The 20,452-nt window shown below is 36.5% G+C and overlaps 1 protein-coding gene across 1 annotated transcript in view; it reads left to right on the forward strand.

Moving 5' to 3' along the window:
* The first annotated feature begins 1,793 nt into the window (after positions 1-1,793).
* LOC149773116 (uncharacterized) overlaps positions 1,794-20,452 on the forward strand; it is a 35,492-nt gene continuing 16,833 nt past the window's right edge. Inside the window, exons 1-4 of the mRNA XM_089946807.1 lie at positions 1,794-1,899; positions 4,430-4,741; positions 16,919-17,215; positions 18,644-18,679. Coding sequence (XP_089802933.1) covers positions 1,830-1,899; positions 4,430-4,741; positions 16,919-17,215; positions 18,644-18,679 — 715 coding nt within the window. The 5' untranslated portion in view covers positions 1,794-1,829. The remainder of the gene's footprint in view (positions 1,900-4,429; positions 4,742-16,918; positions 17,216-18,643; positions 18,680-20,452) is intronic.

A 20,452-nucleotide genomic window follows, 5' to 3' on the forward strand; every position in this document is an offset into this window, starting at 1 on the left:
ACCCGTATATTTCTGAACAGCTCCGGCTGCAATAGTGGTTAGATCGTCCTCCTCAGATGTGGGAGGTCGCGGGTACGAACCCCGGTTGAGTGATACCAAAAATTTGTTAAAATGGTACTAGCAGATGTCTCGCTGGGCATTCGGCTTTAAGAGGTTGGTGTTAGGACTAGTCAACTTGGTGTCAGGATATTGCGACTTTAAGTATTAACAGACATAAGATTACTAAGTCGACAATGGGACACTCACATTGTCAAGTTCTAGAGCCTCCTTAAAATGTGGTCGATAAATTGCCGTCTTTGGCACGCTTGACGTTTATTTCAAAGCATTTATTGCCATAAATAGTAACATTCGCGTACTTGAAAGCCATAACTTGCTGTAAAATAAAAGTCATAGATTATCTTTGACTTGTTTTAACAAACATATTTTAGCAAATATTATCAGCAACTGCATAAAATGAACACGGAGCAGATAAGGCTTTGATTTATTTATGCCTGGATTTGAATGTGAATATTATCATTTGTATTTTAATGGGTGATATCATGAGATTTCGACTTCGAAGTTTGATGTATTCCCGTTGCTTCACCTGGCACTCGTTGGTTTTGCTAAAACGTTATAGGACACGAAACTATCACCAGCATATCTAGGCAGATGATGCAGTAAGCGTCTAAGCGATAATATTTGAACTGCCACCATTTTTGTCGTTCACACCTTTGAGGTCAACCCTAAGGATCATACCTCTAATTTATGTATCATACCTCGAATGTATGTCGATAGCTGCCGTTGGGGCAACATCGGTTATATACGGAACAAGGATTGCTTAAGAAATTAAGGATAATTAAACAATGCGTTATTCATAAACTAACCGTTGATCTTACACACAGAAATCATTTTAGAAATAAATTTGTTTTATTTTCATGTAGAGAAATTTCCTGCGAGAATAAATGTATGATTTGTTTCTGCAAATAACTGTGTCGACGTTCATCCAAAGCTTACCTTTGTCTCGCATAAATAGCCGAAGTAGTTCAAAATGCGTGTTTGTCAGTGGAACATACATCATAGCAAAGTGTTGCCGATCATAAAAGGTAAAAAACAAAACTTTAATATGATCTAGTTGTTATAATTTAGTAATGCTGTGTTTGTTTACGTTTTGTTGTAAATAAATGCTCGTGTATGCATCAATCATTCTTACTCATTGACGAATGCATTTCCTTCTCTCTGCTTTTTGGATCACTCTTTTGGCCTGTCATGGTCCACGACTTAAACGAAATTTTAAAGTCTTCAAGTAAGGCTAATACATGTCCGAAAAGTAAATATCACATGATAAAACTAATGCAAACTTTTTTTATATGGTTATTGTAAGGTTTTATCTACCCAATTTTTTTTTTATTCACATGGGTAGTAATTTTGTTCTTGGGTTTATAAATCATTTTAGAAAACTTATTAAATATCTGTATTCACCAAGACAAAATGAAATAAAAGTTTGAAAATTTATGCTTTGATTTGGCAGTTTTCCTTGTTTTAGCATTACAGTGAATACTTCATAGATAGTTGGAGATTTCTGTGTGATGACAGCTATAAATGCCATACACGATGTGCACTTATTTAATTGTATAAGAGGATGTTTCTTCTTGCTGTATGAAAACGAAAACTGCGCAGTTGGAGACGAAACCACCATTTGAAAATAGAAATTGATGTTTCTGGTGGCTTAGTGATGACGTGGGTCACCCTATCAGTGTTTAGTCGCATGTGCAGATGTTGAGCCGTTTATTCAGTCAGAGGAAAGAGAGCTTTACACAAACAGTGCCAATCTGGATTATGTTGCTGACAGGATGGATTTCATCTGTTTTACAGTGTTAACACTGTTCGTGTTTCATGTAGAGAAAAGTGCAGAATGCAATAGTAAGTACAGCCGTATATGTTCCTCCTGAGATAAATCTATATGTTATTACAGGTCATGTTTATTCATTATTGTTGTGCAAACGCTCAAGTATACCAGGCTCTCCAATGAATGGTACCTGAAACATTATTGTTTAAAAGTGTAATATGTAACGATGTTGTAATTCTAAATGATGAACTGTGCATACGAAGATACATTTTGTCAGAGAAGTTTCAAATTCACTGTACGCTTCTATGCACAAAATATTTACGAATACATGGACAGTGTTGATAATACTTCATTTCTCTAACATCATAAAATATGTTGGATGTTCTTATCAATCTCATGTATAACTCGGTAATAAAGATACACGAATCTGTAATGAAAATCGAATTGAAGAGACAACATAGAGACAAACAGCCATACACATCCATTATTGAATGAATACTCGTAAGACTGAACAGGTGTGTGTGGTGGACATTGTTTGATCTTTCTTGGGATTCTTACCCATACGAACATATCAAAGTATTGATTAGTACTAATTGATTATCTTTTCATTAGGTACTTGAAGCTAATCATATTATTGGTTCCGTGAGAATAATGTTATTGTTGTGAGAAATACACAAGTAAAACACTATGATTTTAAACTTTCATTAAACATTTTACATGTTCATTTCTTAAATGAAACCCAAGCATCGGAAAACTATTCCTGTATATCTATCTTGACAGCCTGAAGATGTCGGAGATTTGTAGTCTTCGAAACAAACATTATTTGTGTATCTTAAATCAGCATCAAAAAAGCAACTCGATCTTTAATCACATGTGAGATTCTCATTGAAACGTCTCAAGTCACTTTGTTCATATTTAGCAGTTGGCTGTTTGGCTCAGACTGGGTATGTTTTTCACCAGTCGTTAGCAAACGTGATACCAATCTTACACAACCATTTGGGCGTCAAATGATTCTTCAAAATATTAGAAGCAGCTCAAGAATTAATGTCATTGATAATAGAAATATCTTCAATTATGTAGCGAACATAACATCAATAACATTATAAAAGAACGAAAAATCACAATTGTATGCATATATATCAACTTGAAATTTATAATCCATTTTATGGTAGTTGTCCCTACATTATGATTTCACTACACCGATGTTCTAACAACATATGCATATGCCTACTAACCAAATAAATGTATGTTCAGCTGCATCTTCTGTTCTGAATCAAATGTTAAGCTTGGAATCGAATCCATTTTGTTAACTCCCCGGCATATAATACACGGGTGCATAAAACCCGGAATCGATCGTGTTCTATTCGGCACTCAGGGCAAATTAAAACAACACAGATATCTGGCCCGTGAACAGTAATTATATTAAAGAAATTAGTGTTTGCAGCCCTCAAGTGGTCTTATAAAATGCAATCTGACCCTTGGCCGAAAAAGGTTGTGCACTCATAATATAATAATTTATATCACATTTGTATGTCACTTGCAAAGTTACCTTTTCTGGTACGTAAATTCTCCCAAACTGTTAGGCAAACTGCACGTTTTTAAATTTGCTTCGTATAATTATTCCAAAAGCTTAACAAGGAGCGCTGCTTGAATGAACATAATTGTTGCAAGAAACGAAAGGAAAATGTGACCAAACGTCCTTAACATTGACAAATATGTTATTGTCACAGTCAGTTATGTTGCTAAATGTATTCATTCAACCACGCAAAATTTGAAGCATTTTCTCTGGCTACCGATTCTTGGCTGAAATGTTCCTGATCATAAGTAATATGTTTTTAGTTTTGTTTAAAACATACATTTATCTAACACAATTGAAAATTGCGATGACGCAGATTCGTTATCTTCAAGTTGAATAATTAATATTTTCTTGATTCCTGCTTCACATAGTATACCAACGACAATTTACATATCGCTTAATACTTGTATATGTTGATTGTTACGACCTTTTCTGATGGAGAATGTTACCTTCGTAATACCTTACATCCATACTGAAATATTTATACTGCTAAAACATGATAGAATAGTGCATTTGCGCAATAACATCACATTGCATATTGTCATCACAGAAAGACATTTTTAAGAAAGATAAAAAAATTCACAGTTCTTCTTTGATGCAACAATATAGACATGGAATGGAACATATTTTAGCCAGTTTAATAACAACTGATTTATTATACTTTTATGACAGAAACAATTTTATTAAATATTCTAGAAGAGGGCATTTACAGTTTTCATGCAACGCACTACTGAATATTCCTATATAGTTAGAGGCAAACATTGCGACTAAATAGCAGTACATTCGTAACCTCAATAATAGGCAAAAAGTATTGCAAGTTCTAATTATCTTTACAGTTCGAACATTTGTTTCTTATAAATCTTTAAGTCTACCGAATCAAAGTAAAAATCATTCCAGTCGTACTGTTCATTATTTAATATTGTCATCATGAAGTTTCGTTCCATTTGCCATAACTATATATCATTGTCCCGTTAATGCTTTCTTTGGTAGTGCAAGCTACTGCAATTTTGTTTTATTTTAAATTTTAGCTGATGATATAGCCGCTTTCGCTGGATGCAATGTTTCGCTTAAATGGACATTACGGAATTTATCAAAGGAAGTCGACTCATTCAACATCTACAATTCGTTGGAAAACGTGACCGCCGTTTATACAGCTGCTTATGGTTGCTTTGTACATGACAATTCATCCACGTCTTGCATAGCAAATGATAGTGATGATGAAATTATCATATTGCTAACTATATTCAATGTAACTGAAAGACAAAGTGGTATCTATACACTTCGACAGACGATTCCATTAGAGACAAAGCGTATCATTTCTACAAATCTTACACTTATCGGTGAGTCACAAACTTCCATGATTAACGAGTATAATTTTTTGCAATAAACCTATACAGAAAATTCAGTATTCAATGTATCCGGTTAGTTCTCACTTTCTTCAAGACAGTATAAAAATAATGATGTGGCAAATGGCAAACATTTTCACCATTATAATTAGCAGTATTGTTTAAATATCCTAAGCAGAAAAGTTTGAATTAATATTTATTTATTTTCTATCTGTAATCAGTTCCCCTTTTAGAAATCATGCGCAATTTTGATCTAATCACATATGTTATACCGTATAACTACTATATGTATCCATCTCCGGTGTGGATAGAAACATCATGACATGTATAGCGTATATGGGACGATTTATGAATGTATTGACCTTATAAACAATTTTTTATTTTATGGGTATCATATATCCTTTGAGTGTACATTAGGTTGCGTTAAAGATTGTAAATTTTGAAAGAAATCTCAAAGAAGTTAAAACCATGTAATTATTTTAACTAATCATAACTTGACTTTCAATCAGTTTCATTTTGTTCAACACAAGAAACATCATTGTTCTGTTAGTGTTTCAAGGATTCAAAACCTAACATTCTGACATTCAGACCACCAGATGTCTTTCATGAAATGATCCTTACATTTTGTTTTCATTTCTAATTCATATAAATATGTTTTGATTTTGAGGAGCAATAAAATTTGAAAGTTGACTTCATACCCCAAAAGGTCAAAAATAGAGCTGGACTTATGTTAATCACTACTGATTCCTGATTGGGTAATTTTCAATGAAGGCGTAGTCTTGAGGTAGTGGAAAAAGTTCCGATAAATGGTAGAAAAAATATTTTTTTTTTGTTAATACAAAATTGCTTACGTGAATACAAGAATATGATTTGATTTAGTTCCTTATTTTGACATGAACATTGATTTTGATTTATGCAGGATTTTAGAATTAGATTTAGCACAAGCAACAGGGAGGTTCACAGACCAAATATTCTGTCCAAAAAAGGCCTACAGCAAAGTTGGTCATGCATGGATGTGGGAGTGGGTAGAAGCGAGTATAGGCCAAACATTCGACACCTTATTTCGTGAAAATAAATCTGATAACAAGATTGGGGGCGCAGACCTCTTCGTTGTAAGGTTCTTAAACTTAACGCTTCTGGAAAGTGCTTGCGAAATATGTGAGAGACAAATTAGGGGCAAATCGAAATTTTAACGATTTTAAAGACCAATCCGATATTATTTTCTTGGATCATGTAAATTATTTGTAATAATCCAAAAAGAGTTTACTGATTATTAGGAAAGAAGTTTTTAAACCTAATCATATCCATGTCAATTGAACACCAAGAATGATGCAAATTGCGCTGGTGTAAAGCCCTGACCGTTCCGGATCGCTGCCATCTCACCTCTGTCTGCGTGGGTTCGAGTCCAAGGCTCGGCTAGCGTGGGTACGTGGGAAAGCCTGCCAGTAGCTTCTCGTGTGTCGGTGGTTCTTCCCTGGGTTTTCCAGGGTTTTTCCTCCACCAGTTATACTGGCCGCCACGTATAGCCTATCTTGTGCTGAAAAATGGCGTTAAGCCCCAGAACAACAACAGCAAATTTCGCAACGTATTTGTATCAAAGAAATTTAAAGAAAACCAAAAGATCGAAGTTATTCTGATCATGTTAGGGATATGAACATGTCGTTGCGTGATTTAAATGTCGTCCGTGTTTTTATGTCTACCTCGTGTGAATATTCTTGTTGGATTTGTGTGTTTGTCTATCATAACATAATCGTATACCACTATATTATTAATACTAACATCCAGATCGTCGACTGATGGTGCATCATAGATGTCAGTGATAAATTCGTCATCCTCACTCTCATTGTTTTACAAACCCTTTTGCATTTCATTGAATTTCTGAAGAACATTATAGCATCGATGGTCATCCACGGATGGTGCCACTAAATCAAGTTTGTCCGATTTGAGGCTTTAAGTAACAGCTGTGTTTTGCCAGACAATGGAAATGATAATGGCGCGAATAGCGTTGGACGATGCCGGATGATGCTTGACTGACTCCTGTTCTAGTGTTACTGGAACGTCAAGCAACTTAATGCTGTACAAATATTATAAGTATATAAGCTTATATTGTGTTTGATGCCAAAAAGTCACTAATACAAGTGGAATAAAATTAATAACGGCAAAGAATCTTCAACGGTACTTACAGGTACGTGCGTGAAATGCAAAAAAACAATACACATTTGTGGCATCTCGCGATACGTCAAACGGTGGTGATATCGTAGCGACACTCGGGAAATTACGAGGAAATCATCGGGCTGAGTATCCTGGCGAGTAACATCTTCCGGGATATAATTATTGTTGCCCTGGAACCAGACTTGATATTATAAACGACACAAATATCAGCCAAAACCTGGTGATTTTTCAGTAAATGCTATTGATCAACCGCTAAAGTCTATAAAAGAATAAAAGTATAATGGAGTCACTGGCAGACTGGAAACCTAGCGGTGGGGTTCTATCCGCCATGGGACGGGTAATAATTTGTCCGATAATTAAAAATATGGAATTATTAAAGTCCAAGAGGATACTAGAAAGTCAGAGCGGCGATTAACAAACTGGCTGATGTAGCAGGTGTCAGGCGTTATGTTGCAGCAGATTAGCTGGCCCGACACGCAATACGGCAATTTTGTCTGGCGCCACCTAAAATGGTTCAATACGGATTGCTTGAAGTTAGTACTCCCAAGGAACTTTATCAGGCAGATATTTTGTTTCTACCCTATAACACTATTATAACTGGTACGTTACGTAAAAGACTGAGACGCACATGCAAATACGTGTTCACTGTCGTCCTCCTAGCGAGTAGATGCAAAGGAGCGGCATAATTTTCACCTAAAACATCACCTAAGGTTTCAGATCGAACGAATTTATGAACGTGGACATTTACAATGGCCACGATTGCTATAGGCTGATCCTGGCGAAGAATGTATCAGTGCAGTATCATGACTGATGCAACAACATAACGTCAAACACAGACGTGGATACACCGTAATTCATCGTGATCATGCAATCGTTGGGCGATTTAATCGAACACGTGCTGAGCTATTTTTTGGATATCAGTATGCTAAGGAAATACTTTCTACAGAAACGAGTTCTCGCGAATGGGTTTCAAGACTACCAAGGGTAATAGCCGTGTTAAACAATGAAGTCAAGCGTTGAATTTATATGAAGCTCACGCATGCAATCGCGAAGAAACACATACAGGCTAAGTGGCACTCTCCCTCACATAAACCGTTACTCGATAACGTGACGGTCAGGTATATTTTATGAAGCTGGTAAACTTGAAGCAACTGATCATATCTGTAGCGTAACCACACATACAATTCCCAGTGTAGCAAGATCTAGGCCTGCAATCTACACACTAGTTCCGACGGCTTTTCTGCGTGGATATGTCTGTAAACAATTACAAGTAATTCACGATGATGCACAATTACCGCCAGCATTGATTCGGTAACAAATCAAGTTATTACCTCCTCGACGTGTGCTACATTCAGGACGAATCAGTATTACATTCACTCTTGTTTGGCCGAAACTACCTTTGATTCTGTCCAGGGAAAATTGTCGTGGATCATTTGGAGAATATTGCCATGACATTATAGTGTTACAAATCAAGCAGTGATTGTCTTGTCGTTATTTAAACTCCTTAATGAATTCAACATCATTATCAAACTCGCGTTTATTTCATGCGGTCAATTCGCTGATAACAAGTTAATTTTTTCCTTACCGTAGTCTTCTTAATTTTCTGAGGTTGATTATGCTCAGCACTATAAACCATCCCTTGTAGTAGAGACATTTTAGTACCCAACTGTCGATACTGCCAGATACACTAAATTTGACCATTCGACGCGATCATCGATGATCAAAAACATTTTATCTGAGATTGCTAGTCCCTGCGATGAATTAATTATTATTGTTCAGCATAATGGCTGTGCAAATGCTTTTACAACAGCGTCAATGGAGACAACAACAACATCATTTAGAATGAGGCTTTGTATTTGCAGATATCCTTAAATCTCAGTGTAAACATTTCGTCGACAGGCATCTGCTGAGCGATAACATAATGGGACTAATACCTCTGGAAATTTTTCCTTATGACGTGAAAATAATTTATTTTGAAGTGAATCACAAATTATTTTCCTGGAAGCAGCTTTAAGATCATTAGAGCGCCCCAAATCCCAAAAAATCATCAATCGCATTCTATGGAATCTCACTGCGCATCATCTTACATTTCATCTTATTTGATTTAAGTCTCATCCTTGCTTTCTGCTTCTTCGACCTTTAGTCCTGTAGTCCTCTAACATATTATCGTAATAATCGACATATTCATTGAGCCGTCGTGCAGCGATTCTCCTGTGAATGGGGGAGGTTGATCATGATCGTCATGCTTGATAATTGCCAATGATTTTATAGATGACAAATCAAAAATCATTTATACAGTATTTAGATACCGTACATATTTCGTCCCAGCTGATGCTCTTAGGAATATGCTTCTCACCCATTTTCCTGGAGTCCACGCATCACCGAATCATCGAAAGAAACTGTGATAAGTATGAGACTTTACATCTCTCTTTCATCTCTTTTGCAAGTTGGTGAGTTGGGGTTAGCACTAACATGTCGTTAGGGTAATCTGATCTAAACAACGTTAACGCACATATAGTTTTACCATAACCATGAGGACAATTAAGATAAACTGTTTTATTCCGCAATACTTGATCATTAGCATTTCATCTAGCAAGCCTGTGTTTGACTCGCTGATAGAAAATCAATCTGTGGCGATTATAACAGCGTCTTTGTGAAATCAATTAAACATCGATGACAGATCTGTTGATGTGCAAGAGAGAATTGAATATTTCAAATGAGCAAACAACCATCATGATAGCTGATAATAATACCTAACTTAGTTCCATTTGGAAGGTTTTCACGCTCCCTGGTGATGAATACACCTTTTGTTCGTATCAGCAATTATAAAGTGCAGTTCTGCCTCGTCTTTGATTAATGTTGTACAACGACGCTTATTGTCAAATGAGGTTCCATGTTTACTAATAATTGTGGGCTTTTGTCTTTTGCAAATAATATTTAATTCTTGTAATGTAGCCTATACGACATTATTGCTTCTCTCACTGTCAGCGATGAAAAGATCTTCGTATCGTGCAAATACCTCAAGAGCACTATTGGACCCCAAATATTTGTTCTTTGCACAGTTGTCTATGAGATTTGGTTCGTTAAAATGACAAACAAATCAAGCATGAAAATGACCGGATGAACAGTCTCAGCAAATCTGAATGATTAAATCCTATCAAATATTTTAAGATCAAAATCCGGTAATGGACTATATATCGCAAAGCGAGTCATTTCATTTGTCGGATGCCTAAATCTCTAAAAACAAGGCTCACATTCATTGATTCCAAGAAAGCTTCCGGAAGAACATGCGATCATGTAAATCGAGATACCGTTCTTGGAATCATATTTGTATTCCAGAGAGCTCCATTTCCATATTCAGCACACGAGCGTTCAAGAAATTCTCGAGATATTGGTCGCAATGAATTTCCCTGCCGGCAAATGTGAGCAACGATAGATGAGATAATACAACAATTATACAGTATTTCATTTACTTGGTCTGTATTTTTCGCGTATTTTAGTGATACACGCGTCCGTTGCACATGAAGATATTCCCTACGATAAAGTCCACAAGACGGTAAAACAAACTGATGAAATCCATGGGGTGGGGTAGGCCACGGTCAGACTAGACGATATCTGGTTCACTCTGACACAGCCAGAGCGACACAGGATTGGTTTTATTTATATTATTAATACACTCAAAAATATCACCGTAGTAAAATCCGATGTTTGTTGTGGAATTTATGTTACGGTCGTCTTTGATGCGTGGGCGTTCTGGTCAATTATTGCTATCAGGGCTCCTCTACTTTGATACTTGCAGGTATACAAGATCCGTACTTGTCCATGCTTCTATCGGAAATTTAAACTTTTTTCCTAACACAGCAATATCTTTTATTCTGGTTCCATTCTCTCCGACACCTTCAGTCCATTTGTTTATTTTTTTTGCGCCGCAGATCCGTTAGAACATTTTCAAGCAAAGCGTTCAAGAAATGTCACGTGATTCTTTCAATTACACAATTTAGAATAGTATAGTCGTTGGCACTGCATTTTGGTGAAAGATCATCAACATTAGGTTCATTCAAGGGATAAATTGCGTTAACAATTGCTGTCACATGATATGATATTTCATAATACGGCTTGTCGATATCTGTCAGCGTCCCTGTCTAGAATTTTTACCTAACGTGACAACATGATGACGTTGTTGTGATTCCCAGAGTCGGGTTTATCATGCATTATCCATATTGCGTCATTGTCACCGACGTCGGCAACAATAAAATTGATTCTAACAAAGTATCTTATTTCGACAAGATAATCAATTGTCGTCCTTGCTCTCTGGTTGTCATTGTAGCGTCGATGGAACAATTGCCTTAACCAATCCAAAAACGTTGACCAAACATGCGCTTCTTAATGTTTCCTAAACTCGTTCTTGGTCTAACGGATACGACTGCATGATTGAAAATTTGGTATTATGGGTCGTTGTTCCTTATCGGTTAAACTGTCAAGATCGAATCTAGCCTGGGATGTCTTGATCCAAGCTAATATTGAAAGCCCATCATCGGGTAATGTGCTTGCTTCTGTCATTATATAATTAAGGCAAATATATATTCTAATTAAAGATCACCCTAGATTATTATATAATAATGTCACAAGCAAAAGATAACTGCGAATGTCTGCCGATTTAATCAACAACCCCAATGTGGAAAATCTTGGTATTACGAGTAATGCGGATACCGTTCCGGAAGTGTCCGAAAAGGCAATTTAGGACCGAAACCAAGCATAAAATGCGGTATTGGCGCAAGAGGTAAATATGAACTTTGTTTACCTTGCGGTGGCAAAAAATACACACCTTTGACAGGGTAGTATGATAAAAAAATGATATAAAATCAGTGACTAAAATCCGATCATTATCATATTTTTTCTTAGCAATATGAAATTATTAATTTAGAGAAAATATAATATATACTCGTTGATTAGCTCGTGGATGAACCTTTGCTTTTAATCGCCTGGTCGATGTTGATAGTATATTCTCATGTTGAATAATTTTTATACTACCACCAATGAGATGATGATTTTGGATAACTCTTGTATCTCTCCGAAGTTATAGTTGTCCAATATCTCCAACTGCAACTCTTATGATTGTGGTTATTGGTGGTGTTGTGTTAGCGACAATTTGTTCATATAATGCTCGTGTAACACGTTCATGTTGAATCGCTTTGTGGTGGTGGCGACATTGGTCGCTCGTCAACATTATCAGCGTCGTAATCATTAATTACTCACACCCATTATGATAAATATTGCTTATTGCAATAAATTCCTCATGTGAATTACACATTTGTACAGCCCTGAGGACGTCATTAATGATAGCTGTGCATGCGTGTGAGTTGCTTTCGCTAATAGTTTTGTGTGTTCGTGTAATTTATCAGCCGCGCTCGCGATAGTTTCTTCGCGATGATATTAATAATACCATCAACACTGACGACAACGGCAACACATATTTTCCAAAACCATGTAACTTCTGTCGTATTTTGTTGTTTGTTTGTTGTTGTCGTGTGTAGGTCAAAGATATTTCTCAGCGATGTCTGGTACGAAGATGCTTGATCATATCTATAATATTTCACGAAATATAAGGTATTTGTGAGATTGTAACCATTGGTGTCACGATTCATTATGTGAATGCTAAGAAATCAATTGAGGCGTTTTTGAAACGATTTTCAGACACCAATAAAAACATCGCTGCGGTTATTTGCTTGTCTTCGGGATCCAGTATGAATAATTCCTCGGTATTTTGATTTAGAATGACTGACATGATTCCAGAAATTATATCGGTTGAACGACGCCATTGACACATCGTAAATATCCTAAGTTTCGCAGAACTGAACACTAAAGGTCTGTACACGCCGGTGACCTTATTGGTATGTTTGATTGTGCTGTTTTGTTTTAACAATGTCAATGACACAGAATTTACTGTATATACCGCGCGGATGAACAGGGTCGTATGAATTACACCCGCTTCAATCTTTCTTATATTTTCAACGATGTCAGGGATGCTACTGTTTATGTCTCCGGGCGTTCTTTAAGCTTCGTCAAGATCTCGTTGTGTTATGGATATGCTGTCCAACACAGACTGTGCATCTCTGAAAATACCGAGACAGTTGATTATCGTTTCGATGTCTGACATCGTAATTCTGATTGAAGTCTTAACACTGGTTAGATCAATGAGTTTTGTGTTAATTTCAAGGGGCCTTACGTCAACGTCCATAGGACTTCCACAGAAATTATTGCTGATTTTATCAGATTTCCCCTAAGCCTGTAAACACTAATACATCAACATCATACGCATCTCTCAACGTGGTTTCTTTATTAACAATCGTGTTGTCAACGTATTTCGTCGTTGCGGCGTCATTGTCTATTGTTGGTTATCTCAGAAAAGCAATTCTATTTCTGTTCATGTTGAGTTCACCGGTCATTGTATCACCGGTTGTAACAGCATGTTTATTGATCTCGTTTCTGAACGTTGCGATTGATACGTTTGAATTTCTGATTTTCCGGTGTCAGTAAATACCGGGATATTATCGGTGGTAGCGCCTAAAACTCTCCGGACAATATCAGTTCAATTAATATTGATTGTATTTAGATTTTCATACTGATCCTCGAACACAAATTCATCCTTGTCAATCCCAGCGAGTATCATTCCGTCAGCAAGCTCATTTCGAGTCGCATATTTCGGCAAATCGACCTCAAAGGGAACACGTTTCTTAACTCGATTGAGAGATCTTCCTTAAATAGCTACCATTAAAACCTCTGAAAATGTTTAAATCGACCGACGGTTATATCTGGAGAGTATGCTGTAGGGACGGCTATACCATTGGATGGTTACGTCGCGCACTGGTCTATTTGTGTATGACGTTATGTGGTGGCTATGATGACCTTGATGTAGCATTAAGTACAGCAAGTTCTTCTGGAACTTATATAGGTGGATCTGTTAATGTCTGTCTTGGTAATGTTGAATACCGGACCAGTGTGTTAATGATTCGTGAATCGCCACTGAGATATTTTAAAAATTCTTTTGGTGGTATCAATCGATACGAATCAAAATAAACAACACCACGTGCATCAACCGCGTATGCAACCCAGTGGGTTCCTGTACCAGAACTACCCTCAAGATTATTGATACCAGTTTCAAAATGTTGGTTATTCTGATAATTCTGTGATGATGTTCTGTCAGTGTTAATTTATTTGGGTCTAGCAAAGCTATTGATTTCAGTAATATTTTATTCCATAATTCTCTATCGATGCTGATGGTAGCATTTGATCGGAACAGGTGTATGAGTAACACTGACATGTTGATAAGACATTTATATAATATTATGAATGATTTAATTACAATGTTGACGGCTAAATCATATATTCTCTACGGGTGCATCAACGACCCTAATTCGTCCACCAACACCTTCGACAAGCATTGTTTTTTCTGATAATATGACAGTAATGGCTCAGTAGACAAGAGGAGAAGCTGGTATATCACCACCAGCAGCTCGCACGTATATGTCAAGGACAGACTGTCTAAACAAATTTAGATGTTCCAACGAAAAATAATAGATAGGATACAATGTCTAGAAATAACGCTGAGATATATCCAGGAGGGAATCAATGTTTGAATAACGCCCGATGAATTTCATTTAACTATAATGCCCTTCTGCAACGTTGTTTTGGTGCACATTCAGTATTACGTCTTTGGAGGGTCCATGGTGTCTGTTTATCCTCAGCGAGATCATAGCAGTTCTAATCTGCCAAACGCCATTGGGTTCGTTTCTTGATTTTACAATCTTGCGGTAGATTGAAATGCAATAAATAGATGTCCTTTTGCTGAAATTTCATGTCATGTAAATGTAGGTGTTGTGCTTGTAACTGAGTCAGTGATCATTGTCAGCCACGACAGCGTTGACTTACCACCGTTATCATAGAAAAAAGATCAGCCGTTGTCCATCTGTCAACGACGGAGATATCGCTGCCATTTACTGTGTGATTTCTTTCTTGAGTTTTCAATCTTGCATTAGCTTGAAATGCATGGAATAGGTGTCGTGATGCTGAAATTCGCTGTTCAGATCATATCTGCCATATAAATCAATGGTCTGTGTTTGTAACGGCGTCAGTGGTCATTGTCAACCATGACAATTTCGACTTACCACCGCTTTCCATGTAAGAGAGCAGCCGGTGTTCTAAAGTGTTTGTTGGTGCCATCGTTGGCATCCATAATGCAATTTTTGATAGTACCAATTTACCAGCAGCTCTAGCGTTACTGTTGGTGGCCTTTCGAACTACCTTATTTGAATAGTTGGCCCCAAAGATAACATTTCTAACATATGTACAGAATCAAATATATGAGAGAGAGGAATCGCACAATTGAATCTACCATTAACATTAATCTGTGATGCTGCAAATCCCAAGTTGAATTCTGGATTGACGCCAAAGACTACCGGGGATACATCGCTACCATTGTTGTCTGCATGGTTTCTTGGTCGTCCTATGTTCTACTGTATGCTGGAAGGGTTGTCAGAAATGTCATTCGCGACTTGTTTCTCAGAAATTTAAAATTTATCCTATATTTTTGTAGAGATTTTACTAATACTATAGTAATTTCGAGACACAACAGGAACCCATTTTGATTCTGAAACATCAGCGTTTCCTGGATGAGATAAAGTCTTACTAGCTGAATATCATATTTCAGCAACTCCTACGGGATTATCTGGAATTTTCTAAACCCTTCTTCGTTACATCTGGTAGGTGTTTTAATCAGGTTCAGCTTCTGATGTAAGAAGATCCCTTGTATCACCAATCTCAGCACGGGACTGGTGAATACCGTCAACCGTTTTAAGCATTTCTTGCAGTAATTGGTGTTGAGTAGCAGCTATTCCTGCTAGAAGTTCTGGAAGAATATGTTTAGTCACTTTAGTTCTTTCTGCTATTTTGCCTTTACTTTAGTGGTTTGTTCCAGCGATGGAAGAAGACCTTTAGTAGTCTCTGTGATCGGTTTAAACAATTCTGCAGCACCTGCTGCAAATTCTACTCGAGCTTTCTGACGTTGTTGTAGCTACCGTTTGACATAATCACGGACAGGAAGATATTTCATCATTGCCTCGAGCTAACTTAGATGTATGAGCTTCCATAGTTAACGCAGAATCACTCATTGTTATTGATATAGCAGTGATTTAATTATATGACCTGGCGGTGTTACCTTTTTCTTACCCCAGTGAGAGGGTTAGGTTAAAATGTATATTCACCCCATTTTTATGTTCACAACTTTCACGAATCCTGCATCGAAGTTGTCTGGGCCTCCACTTTTGTTAAAAGCAATATTTTCACGACATGAGGTATCAAATGTTTAGCATAGTCAGCCTCCCCTTGCATTCAACCCCCTATCTCCCACCTTGTACGACCAACTTTTTTGTAAGCCTAATTTTGACGGAATAATTGGTCTGCACATCCTCCCTGCTGTTTCACATATAGTTTAAAGATCTCAGTGATGTTTCTCAAAAAATGCTAACTGATATGCAACCATACAGCATATACTATTTTACTCGGTACATTGTCAATAATGATTAACAAAATATAAAGATTGCGGGTTATTTCAGCGTTGTCATACTCTAGTGGTGTGCTAAATTTTTCAAATTGTTAATGTACTTACTCCAATTCAATCATTTTGCCAATACACAACTAAAATTGATGGCATTTCGATTGCTAATAGGGGATTATTCTATATGTGTATTCCTATTAATAGCAAACTATATCATTAACGTATTAGTTCGACTCTATTTTACCATTGTGTGCTGAACTGGTCCTCAATAGCTGACAAATTCAAAACAAATGATGAAGTATCAAGTACGTGCTAGGTTTTCCTTCCTTTGTACGTTATGAGAAAAGGCACAAGGACAATTTTACCTTACAATCATCCAAGAAATATCGTACGAATGCGAATATGTGTGTCTGTAAGTGCGCATGTTTGTCATATCTATTATACAGGGAAGCCGAAAGTAATAGCAGCACAAAAACCAATCCTTGGCCAGATGTTTGAAATGATCTGCAGCTCCTCTCATAGACAAGAATGTTACATATATAGATGGAGAATAAACGGTACTGCGGTATTTCCTGTCTACAACGTAAATCTATATTATGTATCCAGTCTGCGCATAACTGACAACTTCAGCCACGTTACATGTCAAGTATGTTTGAACGAAACAGCAAACAACTTCCCGAGTGTAATCTGCGAACATGATAGATGTTCAGTAGACAGTGATCCTTATACGATAAATGTACCATGTAAGTTAATTTTAAGTGTTTGATTCATTGATAGAAATACAGACATATAGACATATATACATGCATAGACAGACACATATTGATACATAGATCGATATATAAATAATATATAAATAAGTTGACATATTTATTCAGCATTGACATGTATTAAATCTGCTTGCAACTTCGTCTGTTTGAAGAAATATTATTTTGCGAGTGCACCCCTGCAGTTATGTCGAAATGCGTTTTAAAAATATGGCCTTAAAATGTAACAAGACTGAAGGAGGACTATACGATACGCCCTAGGAAACGTACGCAACCTACAAGGCAAAATATATTACACAATTGAACAAAGAACTGAATACTAATCATACAACCACTTGTTCGTACTCGTAAAGTAAGTGTTCGAATTATATAGCACCATTAAGACTAAAATTAATTTAGATGAACTGATTTCGACTGAATTGTTCAAGTCCATTGTGACGTTATCGATAGATTGTGACAGTAATCGCTTGATTTCTTGTAACGCCGTCAGCCCTGTATTCTGTCTATGCATGTAAAAGCTCATTAACTTTTCCTGCTGCATCTTACACAAATTTTCACAGTCTGCACTAACGAACGGTAATTGCTAAAATAGTATGAGTTGTGAGAACCATGTCGACTTTTTTTTACTTCATTGGAAGGAGGCGAGTATGTTTTGAATGACAAACATTGCATTATCTTCTTTTCCAACTTGTCTATCGCCAGTATCGCAAGTTAAACTCTGCTAGAAACTTGGAGAAAATATTTTTCTGACTTTATCCTTATTTTCGAAAGAATTTCCAAGACATACACTATATACAAATACAATTAAGTTTTCAAGCTAGCAGCTCTAGCGCTGTGATTGTAATGTTGTTACAAAAATATCAAACAGTACATGTAAAAACACGCCCGCAAATTTATTAACCAGGATGACTCGTACAATTTTGAAACTATTTGTTTTATATAGATTATTGCCAGACCAGCAACCCTTCCCAGCACACACACACACCGCTATAAAATGGAACAAGTTTGTATTGACTTCTGCCTTGTAAACTGTTCTCCTCCAGCCTTGTCTGGTGTAGTATAGTGCAACGTCTCCCTAACCCCACCACCACACACAAATACACACCACAAGGACTAAGGCAGTTCAAAATGGACATTATTTACAGTTGATTTTTTCTTTCTTTTTTTTTCTAGCATGCAATGGAAACGCCCGACAACATTCGTATTACTTCATTGTCACGCATTAACACCATATCAATATAATGTTGTCAATTATTTTGCATAAGGATGTTTTCGATGTGCATATGCCATAAAATAAAATGTCTTAAATCCAAATTGAGACAGATTTAAATCCAAAGCTACAGTAGACATGACATTTACAGGTCAACAAGTAAATTTCGTTTCCTTGTAACCTTTTCTTTCCAGACGGACCAGAAAATGTATCGCTCAGTAGCAAAGAACGTAAGTTTTACCTCAAGGTGCATGAGATTTTCGAAATAGACTGTTTAGCCAATTGCTACCCAAATTGTATATTTTTGTGGAAAGGTCACAATACTATTCCAAACGAGAAACTAAACATCAGCTTTGAGTTAAGAATGTCTGGACAGTACACATGCTATGTTACAAATCAGGAAACAAATATCACGATAACATCGGACCCAATTACCCTACATCATGTGGAGGATGGTAAGTCAGATTACCAATAATTTATATCGCATTCTTGCTCACATATTCAAGGTATAATCACAAAAGAACTTTTTGATGAGTCTAAAAGCAACCAGGATTCAGTTATTGGATATAATACCATTATAGGTTATTAAAAACGTACACATGTTGCGATATTGAAAAATACACGCACACCTGTTGCAAAGCTAAGTCCTTTTACAAATAGTGTCATTAGAATCAGTATAAATTTGTGCTTGTTCTTCTGCCCAGCATTTCGTGTACGGTGGAATGCTGGGCAGCGGTTTACATTACATAAGCATATCAATGTTTTGCAAATTATATCACATACACACTTGCCCATGTGCACACCCTGAGCGGGTGAAAATGAGTATTTCGTTCATACAAACTAATCATAGCTGGTATTCCCAATATGCTTCACAGACTGGTATATAATAAAATACCCGAGGGAACTATCTTTCTGTAAGAAAAGTTACGAAAAGATCTTTAGTTTGAATGATATATTCTCTTCCAATTTTGCTATTTTTTAAAATAGATAACCCCTGTTGCCATTTCGGTATTTTCCCTAAAATTCCCCGTTGAAAACAATCGTCTGGAAGAGTCAGGTAAAGCAACGTGCATGTATTGCTCACAAAGAGTTTCCAATTCATGAATTCACATGTCATGTAGGTCAAGGAAGCTCCTGGAAGTGTCCACGTGAAGAATTGGTGATATTCTTTTTTGTTTGAGGGGCGGTGGGTGCTGTCTGTATCTTACTAAATACCCAACGAAATTTGATCAGGTCCACTGATGCCTTATTCAGATTAGAAGATGTCATCATATAGATTCAACACTCTGTATCGGTCATTTTTATTTTAAAGTTTTGTTCAGGCACATAATGCTTCATTGTAAATAAATAGGTAAGAATAAATTTCTAATGTACACGTTTATAATGTTCGTTTAACATAAAGTGGACACAAACCCAAATCTGGAATTATATAATGTGAGATAACCGCCTTAGCTGTAATACATTACATATAATTTTAAATAAATAGCTTGCGATCAATGCAATCACATGCAACGTTTAACGTTCTCTATTCTTGTTCTGCGCGAGACAAAGATAAGTGCAGGCCTGGAAAGTCAATGAGGTATTTTAGATGTGCATCAGAGAGATCATTAGACCATTGTGAACGATATAAACTCGTCCCTATTTACATCTATTTCCAAAAACCACAAACATACGTTTAACTTATCTTTTACTTCGATCATTTGTTTAATTAGTTGCCTATTTCCTCATAAATCAAAATAACTTATTGACTTCTTACCAGTGCCGAAGTCTTTATGCAAAATGAACATAAAGTAATCGGAATTTAGGGCGTAACAGTTTTTACAATATTAATCACAAAAATGTGCAAACTTTGGCAAATTGTAATGCGTAAGGTGACATTTCTTCATGTGGTTCTACACAGGATTATCATTAAATGGAACTACCTGCAGATCTTTAAAATGATAAACTATAAAATCAGATGGTTTCCGAATCTTTGTGTATCCTATTCTTTGTAACTGTTTTTT

The sequence above is a fragment of the Sinohyriopsis cumingii genome, unplaced genomic scaffold, assembly GCF_028554795.1.
Source record: "Sinohyriopsis cumingii isolate HCF-2022 unplaced genomic scaffold, ASM2855479v2 utg000898l, whole genome shotgun sequence".
Taxonomy (NCBI): Eukaryota; Metazoa; Mollusca; class Bivalvia; order Unionida; family Unionidae; genus Sinohyriopsis; species Sinohyriopsis cumingii.